General features: G+C 47.0%; 2 protein-coding genes across 2 annotated transcripts in view; one reads left to right on the forward strand and one right to left on the reverse strand.

Moving 5' to 3' along the window:
* CBL (Cbl proto-oncogene) overlaps positions 1-5646 on the reverse strand; it is an 88150-nt gene extending 82504 nt beyond the window's left edge. Inside the window, exon 1 of the mRNA XM_029207578.1 lies at positions 5305-5646. Within this exon, the coding sequence (XP_029063411.1) occupies positions 5305-5499 (195 nt within the window). The 5' untranslated portion in view covers positions 5500-5646. The remainder of the gene's footprint in view (positions 1-5304) is intronic.
* A 3121-nt stretch (positions 5647-8767) lies between these two features.
* CCDC153 (coiled-coil domain containing 153) lies at positions 8768-14748 on the forward strand. The gene is given in 9 exon segments (XM_029207954.1): positions 8768-8787; positions 10607-10655; positions 10957-11038; positions 11460-11525; positions 12060-12179; positions 12679-12769; positions 14199-14331; positions 14597-14636; positions 14639-14748. Coding segments are annotated over 9 exon segments (663 nt in total). The 3' UTR covers positions 14701-14748.
* The last annotated feature ends 764 nt before the right edge of the window (positions 14749-15512 follow it).

Consider the following 15512-nt stretch of genomic DNA (forward strand, 5'->3'; position numbering starts at 1 on the left):
CACAGCAACGAAGAACCAGTGCAGCCAAAAATAAATTTTAAAAAAAGACAAAGTCTTGATCCTGAAGAGCTCTAGTGGAGGGAGAGACAGATGAAATAAAAAGTGGTAAATGCTATCACTTTTTTTTTTAATGAATCCCAATACCTTTATTTTTAATCACAAATTCCTGGGTGACTAAAATTCCTAGAGTTAAAATTAAATTGGGAAGGGGCTGACTACCAGAAAATAAATACCTACTTTATTAATACAATAGCAACAGAAAGGGTCTCCAATTTTCAGAAGAAAAATAACATGAACCAGCACCACCTGGTGGGTGTTACAAGATGAAATGCCCACATTTATTGTATTGAGAGCCCCCCACCACACTGCAGATGTTTCATCAAGGACAGCTGCCATCAGAGCTGAATGGCATGAATTAAGTGCAATGGGAGAATAACGTGTACAAACTTCCACGATAACCATGCAAAGTAACCAGTCCACATAATTTGAAGAGACACAAACCCTTAATTTAAAAGAAGAGATTTCTTTTAATGGTACTAGTTAAACACCACGTTAACATCATTCAAGAGAACATCTACTTTGCCTGAGTGTGTGAATGGCGGGCGTGAGAGTGTGTGTGCGTGTGTGAGAATTGCTGTTGTATACCTACACAGGTCACTTTCTGAAAAATGACTTTTGTTATCAAGACTTTGTTGTATACCTGAGAAGTTACTGTATGGAGGAAATAACTAAGCCTTAGGAGGTGGATAATCCTGGATTCCAAGTCAAGCTCCCCTATTAACTAGGTTACATAACCCCTCTGAGGCTAAGTATCCATAAAATAGGGATGATACCGCCAAAGAACTACTGAAAGAAATAAATAAGTTTAATGTAATTAAAAATGATTCCCACCCCCATACCTTTTCCTTTCAGAATTCCTTTGGGGCACACAAAGCAGTTTAACAAATATTTACAACGCACTTACTATTGTGTAAGGCCTTGTGACTGGACACTGCAGGACATAAAGACATTACAGTTGCTGTCCTCGTGGAGTTTACAATCTTCAGAGGTTAAGATAGAGAAGAAATATGTACATGATGTTTAAACTTAAGAGATCCCATATCACTTTGAACACACAGTCACTTATCACTATAATGTAATCTCCTGGAATGTAAGAATTTACACCTAGCACTACTATGCTCCTGATTTAGTGAGCGTGCAAGCATAGGAAGAAAGGTAAGAAGAAAGGGAGAAAAGAGTCCAATGAAATACACTGATTCATAAATTCTATTAAGTGCATCTTATTTCCAAAATACGGGAAGTTCCTTAAGGTGCTTTTTTTTAGGGCAAGCAGGAGAAGGTAGGTAGCAGAAGGATTATCTTTTTACAATGCTTTTTTAAACCCATGCTTTAAAGGAAAGCATTTTTCCCATAAATTATAGCCCATTAAATAAATGAACACCTGGGATTCCCTGGTGGCGCAGTAGTTGAGAGTACGCCTGCCGATGCAGGGGACGCGGGTTCGTGCCCGGGTCCGGGAGGATCCCGCATGCCGCGGGGCGGCTGGGCCCGTGAGTCATGGCCGCTGAGCCTGCGCGTCCGGAGCCTGTGCTCCGCAACGGGAGAGGCCACAACAGTGAGACGACCACGTACCGCAAAAAAAAAAAAAAAAAAGAAAGAAAACAAACAACGAACTCCTTAAGGTTTTACTAACATAAGCTAATTTAAAATAAAAACATAGCATGGACCTAAAATACTGCCAGCATAATGCTCTACTTCAGAAGTGGACAAACTACAGCCTGCAGCCTTTTTTGTACACCTGCAAGATAAGAATGATTTTTACTTTTTTTTTTTTTTTTTTGCGGGTACGCGGGCCTCTCACTGTTGTGGCCTCTCCCGTTGCGGAGCACAGGCTCCAGACGCGCAGGCTCAGCGGCCATGGCTCATGGGCCCAGCCGCTCCGCGGCATGTGGGATCTTCCCGGACCGGGGCACGAACCCGTGTCCCCTGCATCGGCAGGCGGACTCTCAACCACTGCGCCACCAGGGAAGCCCGGCTTTTACATTTTTAAAGAGTTGTAAAAACAATAGGAAGAATATAGTGGGCTTCCCTGGTGGCGCAGTGGTTAAGAATCCGCCTGCCAATGCAGGGGACAAGGGTTCGATCCCTGGTCCCACATGCCGCGGAGCAACTAAGCCCATGCACCACAACTACTGAGCCTGTGCTCTAGAGCCCACGAGCCACAACTACTGAGCCCGCCTGCCTACAGCCCGTGCTCCACAATGAGAGAAGCCACCGCAATAAGAAGCCCACGCATTGCAACAAAGAGTAGCCCCTGCTTGCGGCAACTAGAGAAAGCCCGTCCGCAGCAATGAAAACCCAACACAGCCAAAAATAAATAAATAAAATAAATTTATTTAAAAAAAAAAAGAATATAGTACTGCATATGTGGCCAGCAATGCCTGAAGTATTTACTATCTGTCCTGTGACAGAAAGTTTGCCAACTCCCACTCTACTTCATAACGGAATTTTGAGTCTCTCACTAAATTAAATACCTTGATACTTCTACATTTACATTCAAGGCAATTTATATGATTGCTCTCTCCACTCCCCTGCCCTGCTGTCTCTTTACTTACTAGCCACTTTCTTCACATACAAGTATTCTCACAAATATTAATTACAATATACCGAGGTGGCAAAAAAAAAAACCTAGAGGCTGACCACGTCTTCTGTTTAATAGCAAGCATTCTAGCACAAGCATTTTTCCAAGAATGAGTTTAAGTTCTGCAATGTAATAGTAAATTGGGCCTATGTCGACCAGAACCCATGACTTATGCCAACTTCTCCATCCGTATACATCCAATATTGGAGAAGAGGAGACAGTTCCCAGGGCTAAACCAATAAACTGATTAATAATAGGCTGGGATAATATTCACCTAGCTTCAATGACAAGGTTAAAACAGATATGAGATGGTGACTTAGAGCTGACGTCAATAAATGTGTGGGACATCTATAGGTCTGACACTAAGTTCTTCTCCACTTATATCATATGGCATAAAGTCAAGAAGGGTTAGTGATACATTTAAGACTTTCAACAATAAAGTGAAAAAAGAGAACATCTATGCTCTAAACAGCAAGAGCAAAAGAGACGGTGCAATCTAACAACACTACAGAATTAGTCAGAAAATCTAGAAAGCAGTATGAACCTACTGGACTAATACATCAGAAAGAACTATTTTCATTTCAGCACAACCAGTAATATGTGATATGGGGCAAAAAGTACTAAAAATCATTTTCCAAAACAAGCAACACAAGAATAAAACATTCCTTTCCCAACGCTGGAATGGAAAAGCTAGAAGCCTACTTTCCTTGAAACTACCGAAACCTGAAAAGCATTGACTCAAAACTGAGAGGTCTTTATACTTCCCAAATAATTAAACATTCTGCAGAAGAAACCATAATCCAATACACACTCTTTAAAGAGATGAATGAGAAAGACTTAAGGGGAAATCTTATTTTAAGGACTACGCTACATAGACTCAAAAGTTTGATAAAAAGTTTATTATTTTTAAGGAGAGGTCTCTAATCAATATGATTTTGATACATCGCATGTTGATACAATGAGAAACTAATTAGAAATGCAAATATTTTTTCATTCCAGGAGAAACTTTTTAAGTCATTAACTCTACATCCCTAAAATGCAAACCTACAATCTTCGGATTCTGAATATATTCCACATATATTTTCAAGGTGTCAATGCATTTAAAATTTCCCTTATGCCTAACTTTCTTTAATGGTTTTATTACAATTTCTAATAATGAAATTAGCATTATAACACCAATATACTCAACATACAAATACTCGTTTATTAATTACCACACCAATTACTTAACGTGAGAAAAACCAGCAGTGAAAAAGTAGCTTCTGAAACTACTGGTATGCACTACAGGAGTGCTAACTCATACACGGGACTTATTAAGAATTTATATAGCACACTTATATTTGCCAAGTGCTTCACAGTCACTTTTATTAGCTGTTTCTAGTGCAAAACAATCCATGAAGAACTTTACAGAAGAGGAACCTAGGCCCAGAGAGGCACCAAAGAAAAACAATTTTACTCTGGAGGAAATAACACCATTCTCTTATAATCTATGCCTGATCCTTCTAATAATCACCTTTCATCTGCAGAATGAATTTTGCAAAAATAAGTTATTAATAAATGTGAAAAATAGCAAGGAAATATTGAATTCTCTGGAACAAACCATTAGACTGTTTAAACGCTTTTAAATACTTGGGACTAACTACTATGTTTCATTATACAGACACAACTGTAAGGAAGTAAAATCCTCTCGAATGCCAAACTTAAAGTGGGGTTATTTTTCACACTTGCTAAAAAAAAAAGAAAGTAACCAAAGCAGCTCATCTAACAAGTTTAAAGTCAGGTTCCATAATAAGGAGTCAGGTTCTGTTACCAAAAAAAGTAGAACCCAACGAAAAGCAGTGTGTGTGTAAGGAGGAAGCTCTGGAAGAAGTCAGAATCTGCTGCCTAACCCGCTCAGTCAACGTATCTCTCCTAAAATAATGGTTATGACCAGAACTTGTGGTTTAATCAGTGCATATCTATCTCAGCACCAGCAACGGATCCCATTCAATGTTTTGGAGGAGAAAAACTTGAGCCAGCGCTAGATGTGGAGGAAAGTTCCTTCCTTGGCTCATTTAAACACCCCCCATTTATTTTCTCTTGGTGTTGCATCTTAATGAGAAGAAAAAAACAGAAACAAAAACTATACGCTCACCTAAAGCGCAGTTTGCCTGCGGAGTTGTCAGGACCCCAGGTCTCTCAACCAGAGCCCGTAAACCTAATTCCCTAGTCAGAGCTCATCCAGCTAACAGTCCCAGCCGGTAAATCAAGCGCTCTTCCTCACCCCCTCCCTCCTATTTCCCGGGGCCAATTCCGTGACCCACATCCCTACACCCTACACAGAGCCGCAAACTCTGCACCCCCATTATACTTCCTCCCTGGTGGCTCCCCAGTTACCCTTCACCCCAGCCGCCACCCCATCTTTGTCTCGCAACCCCAAACACACATCTCAACGTTCCCTCACTCCCAACCGCAGCCCTTCCCCCACCGCCGACCCCCATCCTCCAGGTCTCCTCCCCACCCCCATATTCCCCACCCCTGCGCCCCGTCACCCCAGCTCCTCGCCTCCCCAGCCTCGCATGACCCGTCCCCTCCCCCAGCTTCCTCTGTCCCTTCCTTCCAGTCCCTCGGCCCCTCCGCCCACGCCCACCCCTGCTCCCGCGGGTCCTCTGCAGGCCTTTCACCTTGTCCATGAGCTTCCAGCACTTCTCCACCATCTTCTTGTCCACGGTCCCCGGAGGGTGGGGGCTGAGGTGGTGGTGGTGGTGGTGGTGCGGCTGGAAGGCGTCCTTCATGAGCCCGATCAGGCCTCCCGAGCCCGAACCCCCGGAGCCGCCGCCGCCCCCGGCCCCAGAGCTCTTTTTCACATTGCCGGCCATAGCCCGGGGAGGGTTAGGGGCCCAGCCGCGTCCGCCGGCTCCGCTTGGCTGCAAGTGAGGGAAAGAAGGAGGGCGTGAAGGAGGGGCCTCTCCCGGCCGCCGCCGTCACAGCCGCCGGCCGTCCGGGCGGAGGGAGGGGCGGTCGCGAGGAGGGGAGTGGGCGGCGCCGGGAGCGTGGGTCCGCGCGGGCGCGCCCCTTCAGAGAGCGCGAGCCCGGGGGAGGGAGGAGCGCGCGGAGCCGGCGGCCGCGTCGGGACTGGGGAGCGACCCCTCCTGCACCACCCCCTCCCGAGCCACAGCTCCCGGAAAGCTGCGGCCAAGTTTCCGCGCCGTCTCCCCCGCCCCTACCGCGAGGTGGGGGGGCGCTGCCCAGGCGGAACCTTCGCGCTGCGCCCCCTGCTGGAGGAGCGGGGAAAGGGCGGGGCGGGGTCTAACGTGGAGCCTGCGCACTAGGCAGAAGCCGAGCCCTCCGTGTTCCTTGTGGGTTGTGGGATGACCCTCCTGGAGGCGGTCATTGGGCTATTTAAATTAAGACAGGTGGCTATAGAAAGAATCTGAACTTCAAGTCTTTACCCCACACCTGACAAATGAGGAAAATGAACTTAAAGCTGTTTGCTTCTTAACACTGTGGGAGAAAAAGGGAAATTTTTTCCCCACTCCTTAGTGTTTTAAACTAGTTAAGTCAGGACCAAGGACAGGAATGTGAATGCTGCAGATTGTTGCATCCTGATTAGACCCCAGAAAGGCTTGAGACACTTAGGCCTCGAGCTCTTCTTCCAGGCCCTTTGACCCTTCTGAAAACAAAACACTTACCCCTTTTTTTGCTTTGAACACAAGTTCCTTTTCTGGAAATTGAATATGCACTTAAGATTCCCCTGCGCAGCACACTGCCACCACAGGTGGGCACTGCCAGCATCAAGCCCTGACCACAGAAACCTTGAGCTTCAAGCCCTGGCCTGAGGTGTCCTCGCTCCTCCCAGGGAACAGTAATGCGGTTCCCAGTCACTTCCACTTTTCTAGTCTCAAAGTTCCGCTGGAAGAACTTTGAAAAAAAGAATCTCTCTCCCAAAGAAGGAAGTGCCCTGCCCCAATTTGCTAATTCTGAGCCTCAGCTTTGGGAGTATGCAGGCCCTGGTGTCTCAATAAGTACTCACTTCCTCCTTAGATTCCCCACCTGGCTCTTCTACAAAGCTCTTGACTGATTAGGGAATTAAGCTTATCAAACAGTCCTGTAAGAGGGGAAAAAATATCCTTGTCTGCAATTCAATGGCCTGTATCTAAGACTGATTGCGGAGTCAAAATTATCATTTCCTATCAGTAGAATTTCCATTAGTCAATTCCTACCTAGAAAGAGTTAAAATGTCTAAAGAAAACATATAGGCAAAGCTCTTAGATAATTGTCAAAACTTCCCATCCCTAGTGCATCCACCCTTAGTTGCAGGCTCTCCTTCCCTCTCCCTTGGTCTACTGAAACCTTTTCCTCACTGATTTCCCTGCCACCTCCAATCCACGCTGCCACCAGACCAGTGTTCCTAACGTATAGGTCTGACAGCATAAAACCAAACAAAACAAAACACTTTAAACACTCCCCATTGCCTCCTGAATGAAATTAACAGTTATGATCTAACTCCAAACTACCTTGCAGTTTTGTACTACTCCAGTACATATATCCCATGCTGGGTGACTCACCAACTCACAAAATACCACAATTCTTTCTTTTTTCATCACTATTACTCAGAGCATTCCCTCTGCCTAAAGAGTGCTACTAAAGTCCAATCCATTTTTTTATACTCAACTCAAATATTGTCCTCCTTACCAGACAGTCCTCCTCTAAATTTCCATAACCATCTATTTCTCACCTGCCACACATTAATTTATGCTATATTGTCTTATCGACTTTGGTTTTCCACAGTACCTAGCACACTATAGACATGCAAGGGTACTTTTTCCCCTCGTAGTCAAATCCTAGATTTTATGGAATATAGGTTAAGAAATTAACCCTTGGAGCTGTGTATGAGCTTGTAGGTCATTTTCACAATGTACATCATCATTGTACATCTCTGGCTTGGTTTAAGGCTTCCAATTTGCATTATGTTCAGTATGGTCTGTATAGAATGGAACTGTAAAATTTGCACTCCTTTTCTGCTGTAGTAAGCCATATTTCTTTTTTATTTATTTATCTATCTATTTATTTTTGGCTGCGTTGGGTCTTTGTTGTTGCGCACGGACTTTAGATGGGGCGAGCAGGTGCTACTCTTCGTCGTGGTGTGCGGGCTTCTCATTGTGGTGGCTTCTCTTGTTGCGGAGCATGGGCTCTAGGCACGTGGACTTCAGTAGTTGTGGCACGTGGGCTCAGTAGTTGTGACTCGCAGGCACTAGAGCACAGGCTCAGTAGTTGTGGCGCACGGGCTTAGTTGCTCCGCGGCATGTGGGATCTTCCTGGACCAGGGCTTGAACCCGTGTCCCCTGCTTTGGAAGGCAGATTCTTAACCACTGCGCCACCAGGGAAGTCCCATATTTCTTTTAATATATGATGACCTATATTTGTCTCACATTTGAATGAAGTAGAGAGGGTGACGCTTCTCTCCTCTGTATCTCTTTAAAACCCCCAGAAGGGATCCTATTCAAAGGAAGACAGAGTTGTGCTGAAATGATCGTTCCTGTTTTCACTTATGAACTGAGGTTAATGAAGAAAGAAAGAAAGATTGGCCTTTCTTTCACAATTTTCACTTGGCTTGTTTTCATAATGTGCTGGAGATTGAATTGTTGATCACAATGTCATTCTCATTCCTGGATTATTCTAGAGCTTGCTCAGTTTGTATCACATCATGTGACCTGTGGCAATTTTCTTATTCCATTTCACCTTCGCCCCAAACCACATCCTCTCTGCACCTGAAAGTCGGTTGACTGAATATATTTGAAAAGTAAATGCTTTTCTGAGACACGATATGTTGTTTACACTCTGTAATTTCTGTCCTCAATATGGGGCTCCGTGCATCAGCACAACAGAGACACTAATTATTCTGTTCAAAAGTCCTCAAACAGGCTTCTGGATGAAGGGAAGGACCGGGACAGGAACCTCTACTGCATTCCTACTCAGGGAGAGAGGGTTCTGGGGGGAGGGAGGGAGGAATAAATAAAAAACATGCTTCAGGATTAGAAGAAAAATCTCCGATTTGGGAGATGTGCCCAAGGTTATCTGACACTGAGGTACAGGAACAGTAAGCAACGGGAAGGACAAGGCCGCTTCTTCTCTTTACTCTGTAAAATGTCCCCGGGGTCAGAGAGGTACCCTGCAGCCACGGAGGTGACAAATAAATATCATCACCCTGTGCCTGTATCTGCCTGCTCCCTAGAGGAAGGACTCTTCCCCAGATCTCATGGCTGTTTCTTCAGATCTGTTCCTGACAACAGGCAATTGACCAAAAATGACCAAAAAATGTTGAGGAAGACAGAGATAGAAATATCTAAAGAAAGAGTCTGCAGTTCCCTTAATCCGCAAGGGGAAAAGCCCTGAAGTTTCTGCTGTTTTCATTCTAGCCAGTATGGTGTCCAGAGATCCCAGTGACAGACAGACAACAAGGTTCCCAATAGCACAGGGCTGGAGAGAGGGGGTGGGGGACGAGGGCTGCTGACCAGGGCAAACCACTCGTCATTGTCCCTTCCCCAGATTTATTTTTCCAACTCTTCATGACTCCAGCAAGAAGCACCCCTAAGTGGGGGGCAACCCCCCAACATTGCTCAGTAAATAATTTAAATAGAAAAACGCAGGAGGGCTTCCCTGGTGGCGCAGTGGTTGGGAGTCCGCCTGCCAATGCAGGGGACACGGGTTCGTGTCCCGGTCCGGGAAGATCCCACATGCCGCGGAGCGGCTGGGCCCGTGAGCCATGGCCGCTGAGCCTGCGCGTCCGGAGCCTGTGCTCCGCAGCGGGAGAGGCCACAACAGTGAGAGGCCCGCGTACCGGGAAAAAAAAAAAAAAAAAAGAAAGAAAAACGCAGGAGACTCAGTAGAAGGTCAAGTAAATCCACTAGAGGGAGCCCCAACCAACTCAGTACTGCAGAGAGCCAAGCAAGGTATTTTCTCAGCACCTGTCTGAAAGTCAACCACAGACAGGAATACGGGAAAAGAAGCAATACAGTAAGTCACAATGAGAGAAGATAGTCCTGTAAATATCCAGGGAAAATCCAGGCCTTTCAAGATTTACAAAATCAAAGATTTCTTTTTTATTTTTTGGCCGCACGCTGTGGCTTGCAGGATCTTATTTCCCCAACCAGGGATCAAACCTGTGCCCCTTACAGTGGAAGCGCAGAGTCCTAACCACTGGACAGCCAGGGAATTCCCCAAAATCAAATATTTAAAGACCAGGAAACTGAGGCTGAGCAAGTTTAAATGGCTTGCTCAAGTTTACATATCCGGACGGAGGAGATAAGAACTCACAGCTCCTATCGCTAACCAGTGCCCTTTCTTCTCCATTTGCATCTCTCTATGTCAACACCCTGAGGTCCTGGGTCTACCTCTCCTTGGCGTCTCATTTCTCTGAAAGGGGAAACTCTCTCAACCACCTTCTTCTGCACTTCTTTCCTTCATGCACCACAGAGTGCCTTCCTGAAGGGGAGCTTCGGTTTTAAACCTAATAATGTCATTTCGCTGATGAGACCTTGGGATGTGTAAATTGCCCAGAATGGCTACTGTCAGTCCTTTTCCTCTGTATCAGCACAACAGCACTATTTCAGACGTGTAAATCTGTAATTTGTAAGTCTCCAAATTGCAGGCTGTGCTACAGAGAAGTGAATCATAGATGATCGGCTCCAAAGCCCTTTCTCCTCAAACTACACTTAGGATTTGGGGATAAGGAGAGTATTGGCCCTCTGAGACCTCGGTATTTTAAGCTTTGTATTTAGTCCCTTCTACCTTCCTATGAACACCATGTTTCCCAGTTGCCCGGACGACATGCAGCCTCCAGAAACCCAACCTTCCAGTTCTCAGTCCCGCCCCCAGACAGAAATTTGCCACTCTGGATTGGTTCCCAGAACCCAGTCTCCTCCTCTGGCTCCTAGATCGTTGGGCCTTTTCTCTGCCCCTCCTCGTGAGTGGGTCACACCACAGGGACACACGACAGAGGCAAGAGAGGGTCTTGCAGAAAGGAAGAGACAGGGTAAGGATGATGGGAAGAGGGAAGGGACCAGGTACTGAGCTTTGTTTTCTCTGAAAGAGGATTGAGAGGAATGATTTCTGTACTTAGAACCTGACCGATAGAGAGAAACAACTCCATCCTTCCCAGTGGCCTCAGCCTTGCCTAAGTTTCCAAGGAAACCAAGAACAGAAGCTTCTGAAAAGTATAAGATACAGAGTTGGAGACTAGAACACTAATTCTCCTGAGACTCCTGGTTCAGTCTAGGGGTCAGGTAAGCATCTCCGTTGTCCAGACCTAAATACGAGTCCCCCCTCTCCCCCAGGACAGCGAGGAAATACGACCTAAGACCAAAGAAAAAGGGACAAAACCTGGGACACAGAAGAAGAAAAGGAATGCAGCTGTTGGTGAGTCAGGCTGGGTGGAGGTGGGTGCCCCCTGCTTCTCCACGTTCTGGCTCAGAGACCGAGCAGAGATCCTCCAGAGAGAATTCAGCCCTCTGCCTGATAAGACAGAGCTGTCTTGACCCTCCTCCTTCATATCTGCATCCAGATTCCATGGAGCTGGGGAAGTGGGAAAATCAGCACCCATGCCCATCTGAGCCCCCTCTGGCTCTGTGCCTTCCTTATGTATTCATTACACATCTTTTGAGTACCTGCTATGTGCTGGGCAGTGAACTCATTAGACTTTGCCATCAGAGATCCCTCATTTAGTGGTCCTGAGATCTCCTGCAAAAAAAAAAGATCCGGGGTGTGGGATGAGGATGGGAGGGGAGTAGGTAAGGCTGAGATCCTGACAAGCTGAGGCTCTGCCATCTTGCCAGGGCAGATGTGGAGACTGAATCCATACACAGGCTGGCACTGCTGGAAAAGGAGCTGCTCCAAGACCACTTGGGTAAGAAGAGTGGAAGTTCTGGGGGCAATAGAGGTGGGACAATGGGCATTTCTGTATCCCTGGGAGCTTGAAGGGTTGGAGCTATGGTAGAGGGCTGAGCTAATCTCTAACCATCCCCTAGTGGAAAAAGATTGTCAAGAGTTAGGGTTGTGAGGAAACGGTGGGCAGTAAGGGCTGATAAAGGCAGCTATATTTTTCTTAATTTTTTGTCCGCACCACGCGGAATGAGGGTTCCCCGACCAGGGATCGAACCCTCACCCCCTGCGGTAGAAGCATGGAGTCCCAATCGCTGGACTGCCAGGGAAGTCCCAAGGCAGCTATTTTTCATAGCCAGAACACAGAGGGAGTTTGTGGTTCTTAGTAACGAAGAGCCTGTAGGATTCTAGGGGGGAAAAAACAAACACCAGAATGACAATGAGAGACTGGCAGCCTGCTGCCAGGTTTCCAAAGGTGGGCAGAGTCCATCAAGGCCATCGGGGCTGATTTAGTGGGGTCCCCAGCCAGTCCTGAGGGCTGCTCTGGGACTGTTTACAGCTCTGTGGAGGGATGAGGCCTGCCAAGCCAAGGCTTCTGAAGACAAGCTGAAGCAGAGGATACAAGAACTGGAGGCTGAACTGGAGGGGGCCTGGAGTGAAGGGAAGGCCATATATTCAGGTGTGCAGTTGATTAAGCAGGTGGGCAGGAGACAGGGGCCTGGAAGAGGACACCCAAGAGGGCCAGAGGTTGCTGGGTAGGGAGACAAGGAGGACTCGCATCTGCCATGCCTAGTCTCAGCCTTCCCAGCACACACAAGAATCCTGAAGGAACCAAACAAAGGCCTCTGGGATCTTGGGCAGGGACCTTCCATGATGGCCCATGCCACACGCTTGATGCTGTGTGGGTTACAATACACAGCCACAGCCTTTATCTCATTCATCCCGTGGGACTGAGTGGGGAGAAGGGCCTGAATCCCCATCCTGAGTGGCAGGGGGAAGGGGACCTTGTTTCCTAGCTCCTTCCCCAGCTTCTCAGAATCACCACAAGAAGAACCAAAAGGCCTTTATGTATCTGCCCCACTGGACCAAGCAGAGCCCGCCCTACTCACAACTTCCCATCCTTTCTCCATCCCTCTGTCCCCACCTGGGTCCCTGGCCACCCACCATCCCCACCACAGAGATGAGTCGTCAGTGCTGCACCCTGCAGGAGGTGATGGAGACCCACAGCAGGCAGCTGGAGGAGGAAGTGAGGGGCCTTCGGGAGCAGTTAGATCAGCTTCCCCACCCTCGAAGCCCTTTCTCTCAGAGGATCACTGCTGCTGTCCAGACTGAAGAGGTGGATTTAGGATGTTTCTTCTCTAGAAGACTGCAATCTAAGCTCTCATATTGCTTTCCCCACTGACCTTCCCACCATTGAGAATTTCCCCACTGACCTTCCCACCATTGAGAATTGCAGCAGACGGTTCAGGACAGGAAAAAAAAAACCTTAAGCTATAAGAAGAAGACCTTGGTCTTCCCTGGTGGCGCAATGGTTGAGAATCTGCCTGCTAGGGTGGGGGACGTGGGTTCGGGCCCTGGTCTGGGAGGATCCCACATGCCGCGGAGCCACTAGGCCCGTGAGCCACAACTACTGATCCTGCGCGTCTGGAGCCTGTGCTCCGCGGCAAGAGAGGCCGCGATAGTGAGAGGCCCGCGCACCGTGGCGTAGAGTGGCCCCCACTTGCCACAACTAGAGAAAAAGCCCTCGCACAGAAATGAAGACCCAACACAGCCATAAATAAATAAATAAATAAATAAATTTAAAAAAATAAAAAGAAGAAGAAGACCTAAGTCTCTCACCCCATTTCCCTCTCTCAGTGGTGTCTCCAAATCCAGTTCTAACTCCCCACCGCCGCCATGTCTCCCATAAGCAAAACATATTCCCGCTCAGTTTGGCTGATTTTTATAATGAAACCAAGCTTAAATGAAACTGTTTAACTTACTTATTTCCTTATCTTCAAGGCCTAATGCATGGTAGGTCCTAAATAACTATTTGCTAGTAAATGAGAGAGCTTCTAAATAAGCATATACATGTATGTGTATGTGTATGTGTGTGTGTATATATATATATATAAGCTTTTGTTCTCTTCCATCTTGGTAACAGGATAGAGTTGAAAAATTTTAGCATGGCGCACAGATTTTCCACAATTTTGGCCTCAAATTTTCTTATCCTAAAATAGCTTTATTTTAGCTATAGATATCCAAGAGCTGCTTATCTGCCATGCAGGCCCTGAGCCTCTTTCCTAATCTTTGCCTTATCTCAAATTTAAATGCAGTCAGCATTTATGAAGCACTTCCTGCATACTAGGTGCTTTCCCATACATTATCACATTTAACTCTCACAGCAAGCCTGTGAAGTATGGGTCATTTTCTCTATAAAGATGAAGAAACTGAGTCTCAGAGAGAGATATGTCAGACATTACACAAGTAGTAAATGACAACCAGATTTGGGACTCAGATCTCTTGTCCCAAGCCCACTCTCTCTACTCTACCTTAATGGTATATTTCAGCTCTTTATAGGAACTATGGGAAAATTGATGGCTCTGGGGAAGTCTGGAATGATCCCACTCAAGTTCTGCTCTTTGGGTACCTTTGGAGACTCTGTTCAAGCGTAGAGTGTCACCGTCCTGTCCTCTTTCATCCTTCTGCCCCCGTCCCCAGAGATGTGCCAAAGGGAGGCTGAGACTACACAGAGAGAGGCCATGCAGGCCCTTGGAGAGTGGGACCGAACTCTGGCTCAGCTTCAGGCCCACGTGGCAGACATGGAGGCCAAATACGAGGAAATCTTACATGTAAGCCCTACCCTCTGAAGGCCAGCCATCCCAGTGCCCAGCACCCCCCCAAAAATCCCAGCTAATGTGACAATGACAGACCAGGGGGAAGGAAAAGAAGCATCTCCATAGGGAACTCTGCTCTATCTTAAGGGGATACAACCATGCCTACCCACTAAGAATAAGAGCTTTGAGAAAACACTGTCCAGGAAAGCTTACAGACCAACCTGGGACACCCCTCATCCAGCCCTCTCCCTTCCTGAGATCTGAAGCTTGGTGTCTGCAGGACAGCCTGGACTGGCTCTCCGCCAAACTGAGAGCCGTCAAGCCGTCCACGCCCGGCACAAGGAGCAGCTCCGCCAGTTTGGACTCAACCCCCTGGATCTTTGACTGTGAGCCTCTAGTCTCTGGGGCCCTCTGAGGCCCCAGCAATAAAGCTGTCTGTATGTAGAACTCAACAGGACTGTGGGCTGTGATTTTTGGCAGAGATGAGTGCCCCTCATAGGAACATCTCAGTTCTGGGCTGACCCTTTACCCTGAAGACTGAATAAGAAGAGAGAAATTTGACAAGGTCTCAACTTCTCTGCTAGCGAAACTGGGTCCCACCCCTTGAGCCTGAGGCCCTTTTGGTCACCCTACCCCCACCAACACAAACAAAGGCAGCCAGATTTGTGGGGAAAGGCCATTTCTACAATAGACCAACAGTGACCAGGCACCAGCTCCCACAATCCTAAGGTGCCCACAGAGGGAAGGTGCAGCCGGTCTCCAAGTTCCTGCAATATACCCAACAGTCCTGGAGTCATGCTTAGGGCAAATTCCAGGCCGCTTCAATCCTAGCCGGCCCCACAGCCCGCCAGGAAAGGGAAAACTCTGTTTCTTCTCTATTTTACTACAACGTTCTCAGTTCTACTTCATTTCTGGTGAAACGTGGAGGAGGGAGGTTTCCCACACCAAGTAATTCTCCGTAGACACAATTTAACTTTTGTGTTACAATTTAACTCAATTCCGACACTTATCTACCTGGATGTATCATCAGATCCCGCAGGTTAAGGGTTCTGTCCCACAGACTGCCCTCGACCTCAAATACCAATCTCGAGTCCAGGTTGTCACTTGTGCTTCTGACCTACTAGCTATCAGTCAGAGGTTCCCACAACCCCCTCCTTGGGTTCAATCATTTGCTAGAGTGATTGAACTCAGGGAAA

The sequence above is a fragment of the Monodon monoceros genome, unplaced genomic scaffold, assembly GCF_005190385.1.
Source record: "Monodon monoceros isolate NGI ecotype Baffin Bay Population unplaced genomic scaffold, NGI_Narwhal_1 Super_Scaffold_7, whole genome shotgun sequence".
In the NCBI taxonomy this organism is placed as follows: Eukaryota; Metazoa; Chordata; class Mammalia; order Artiodactyla; family Monodontidae; genus Monodon; species Monodon monoceros.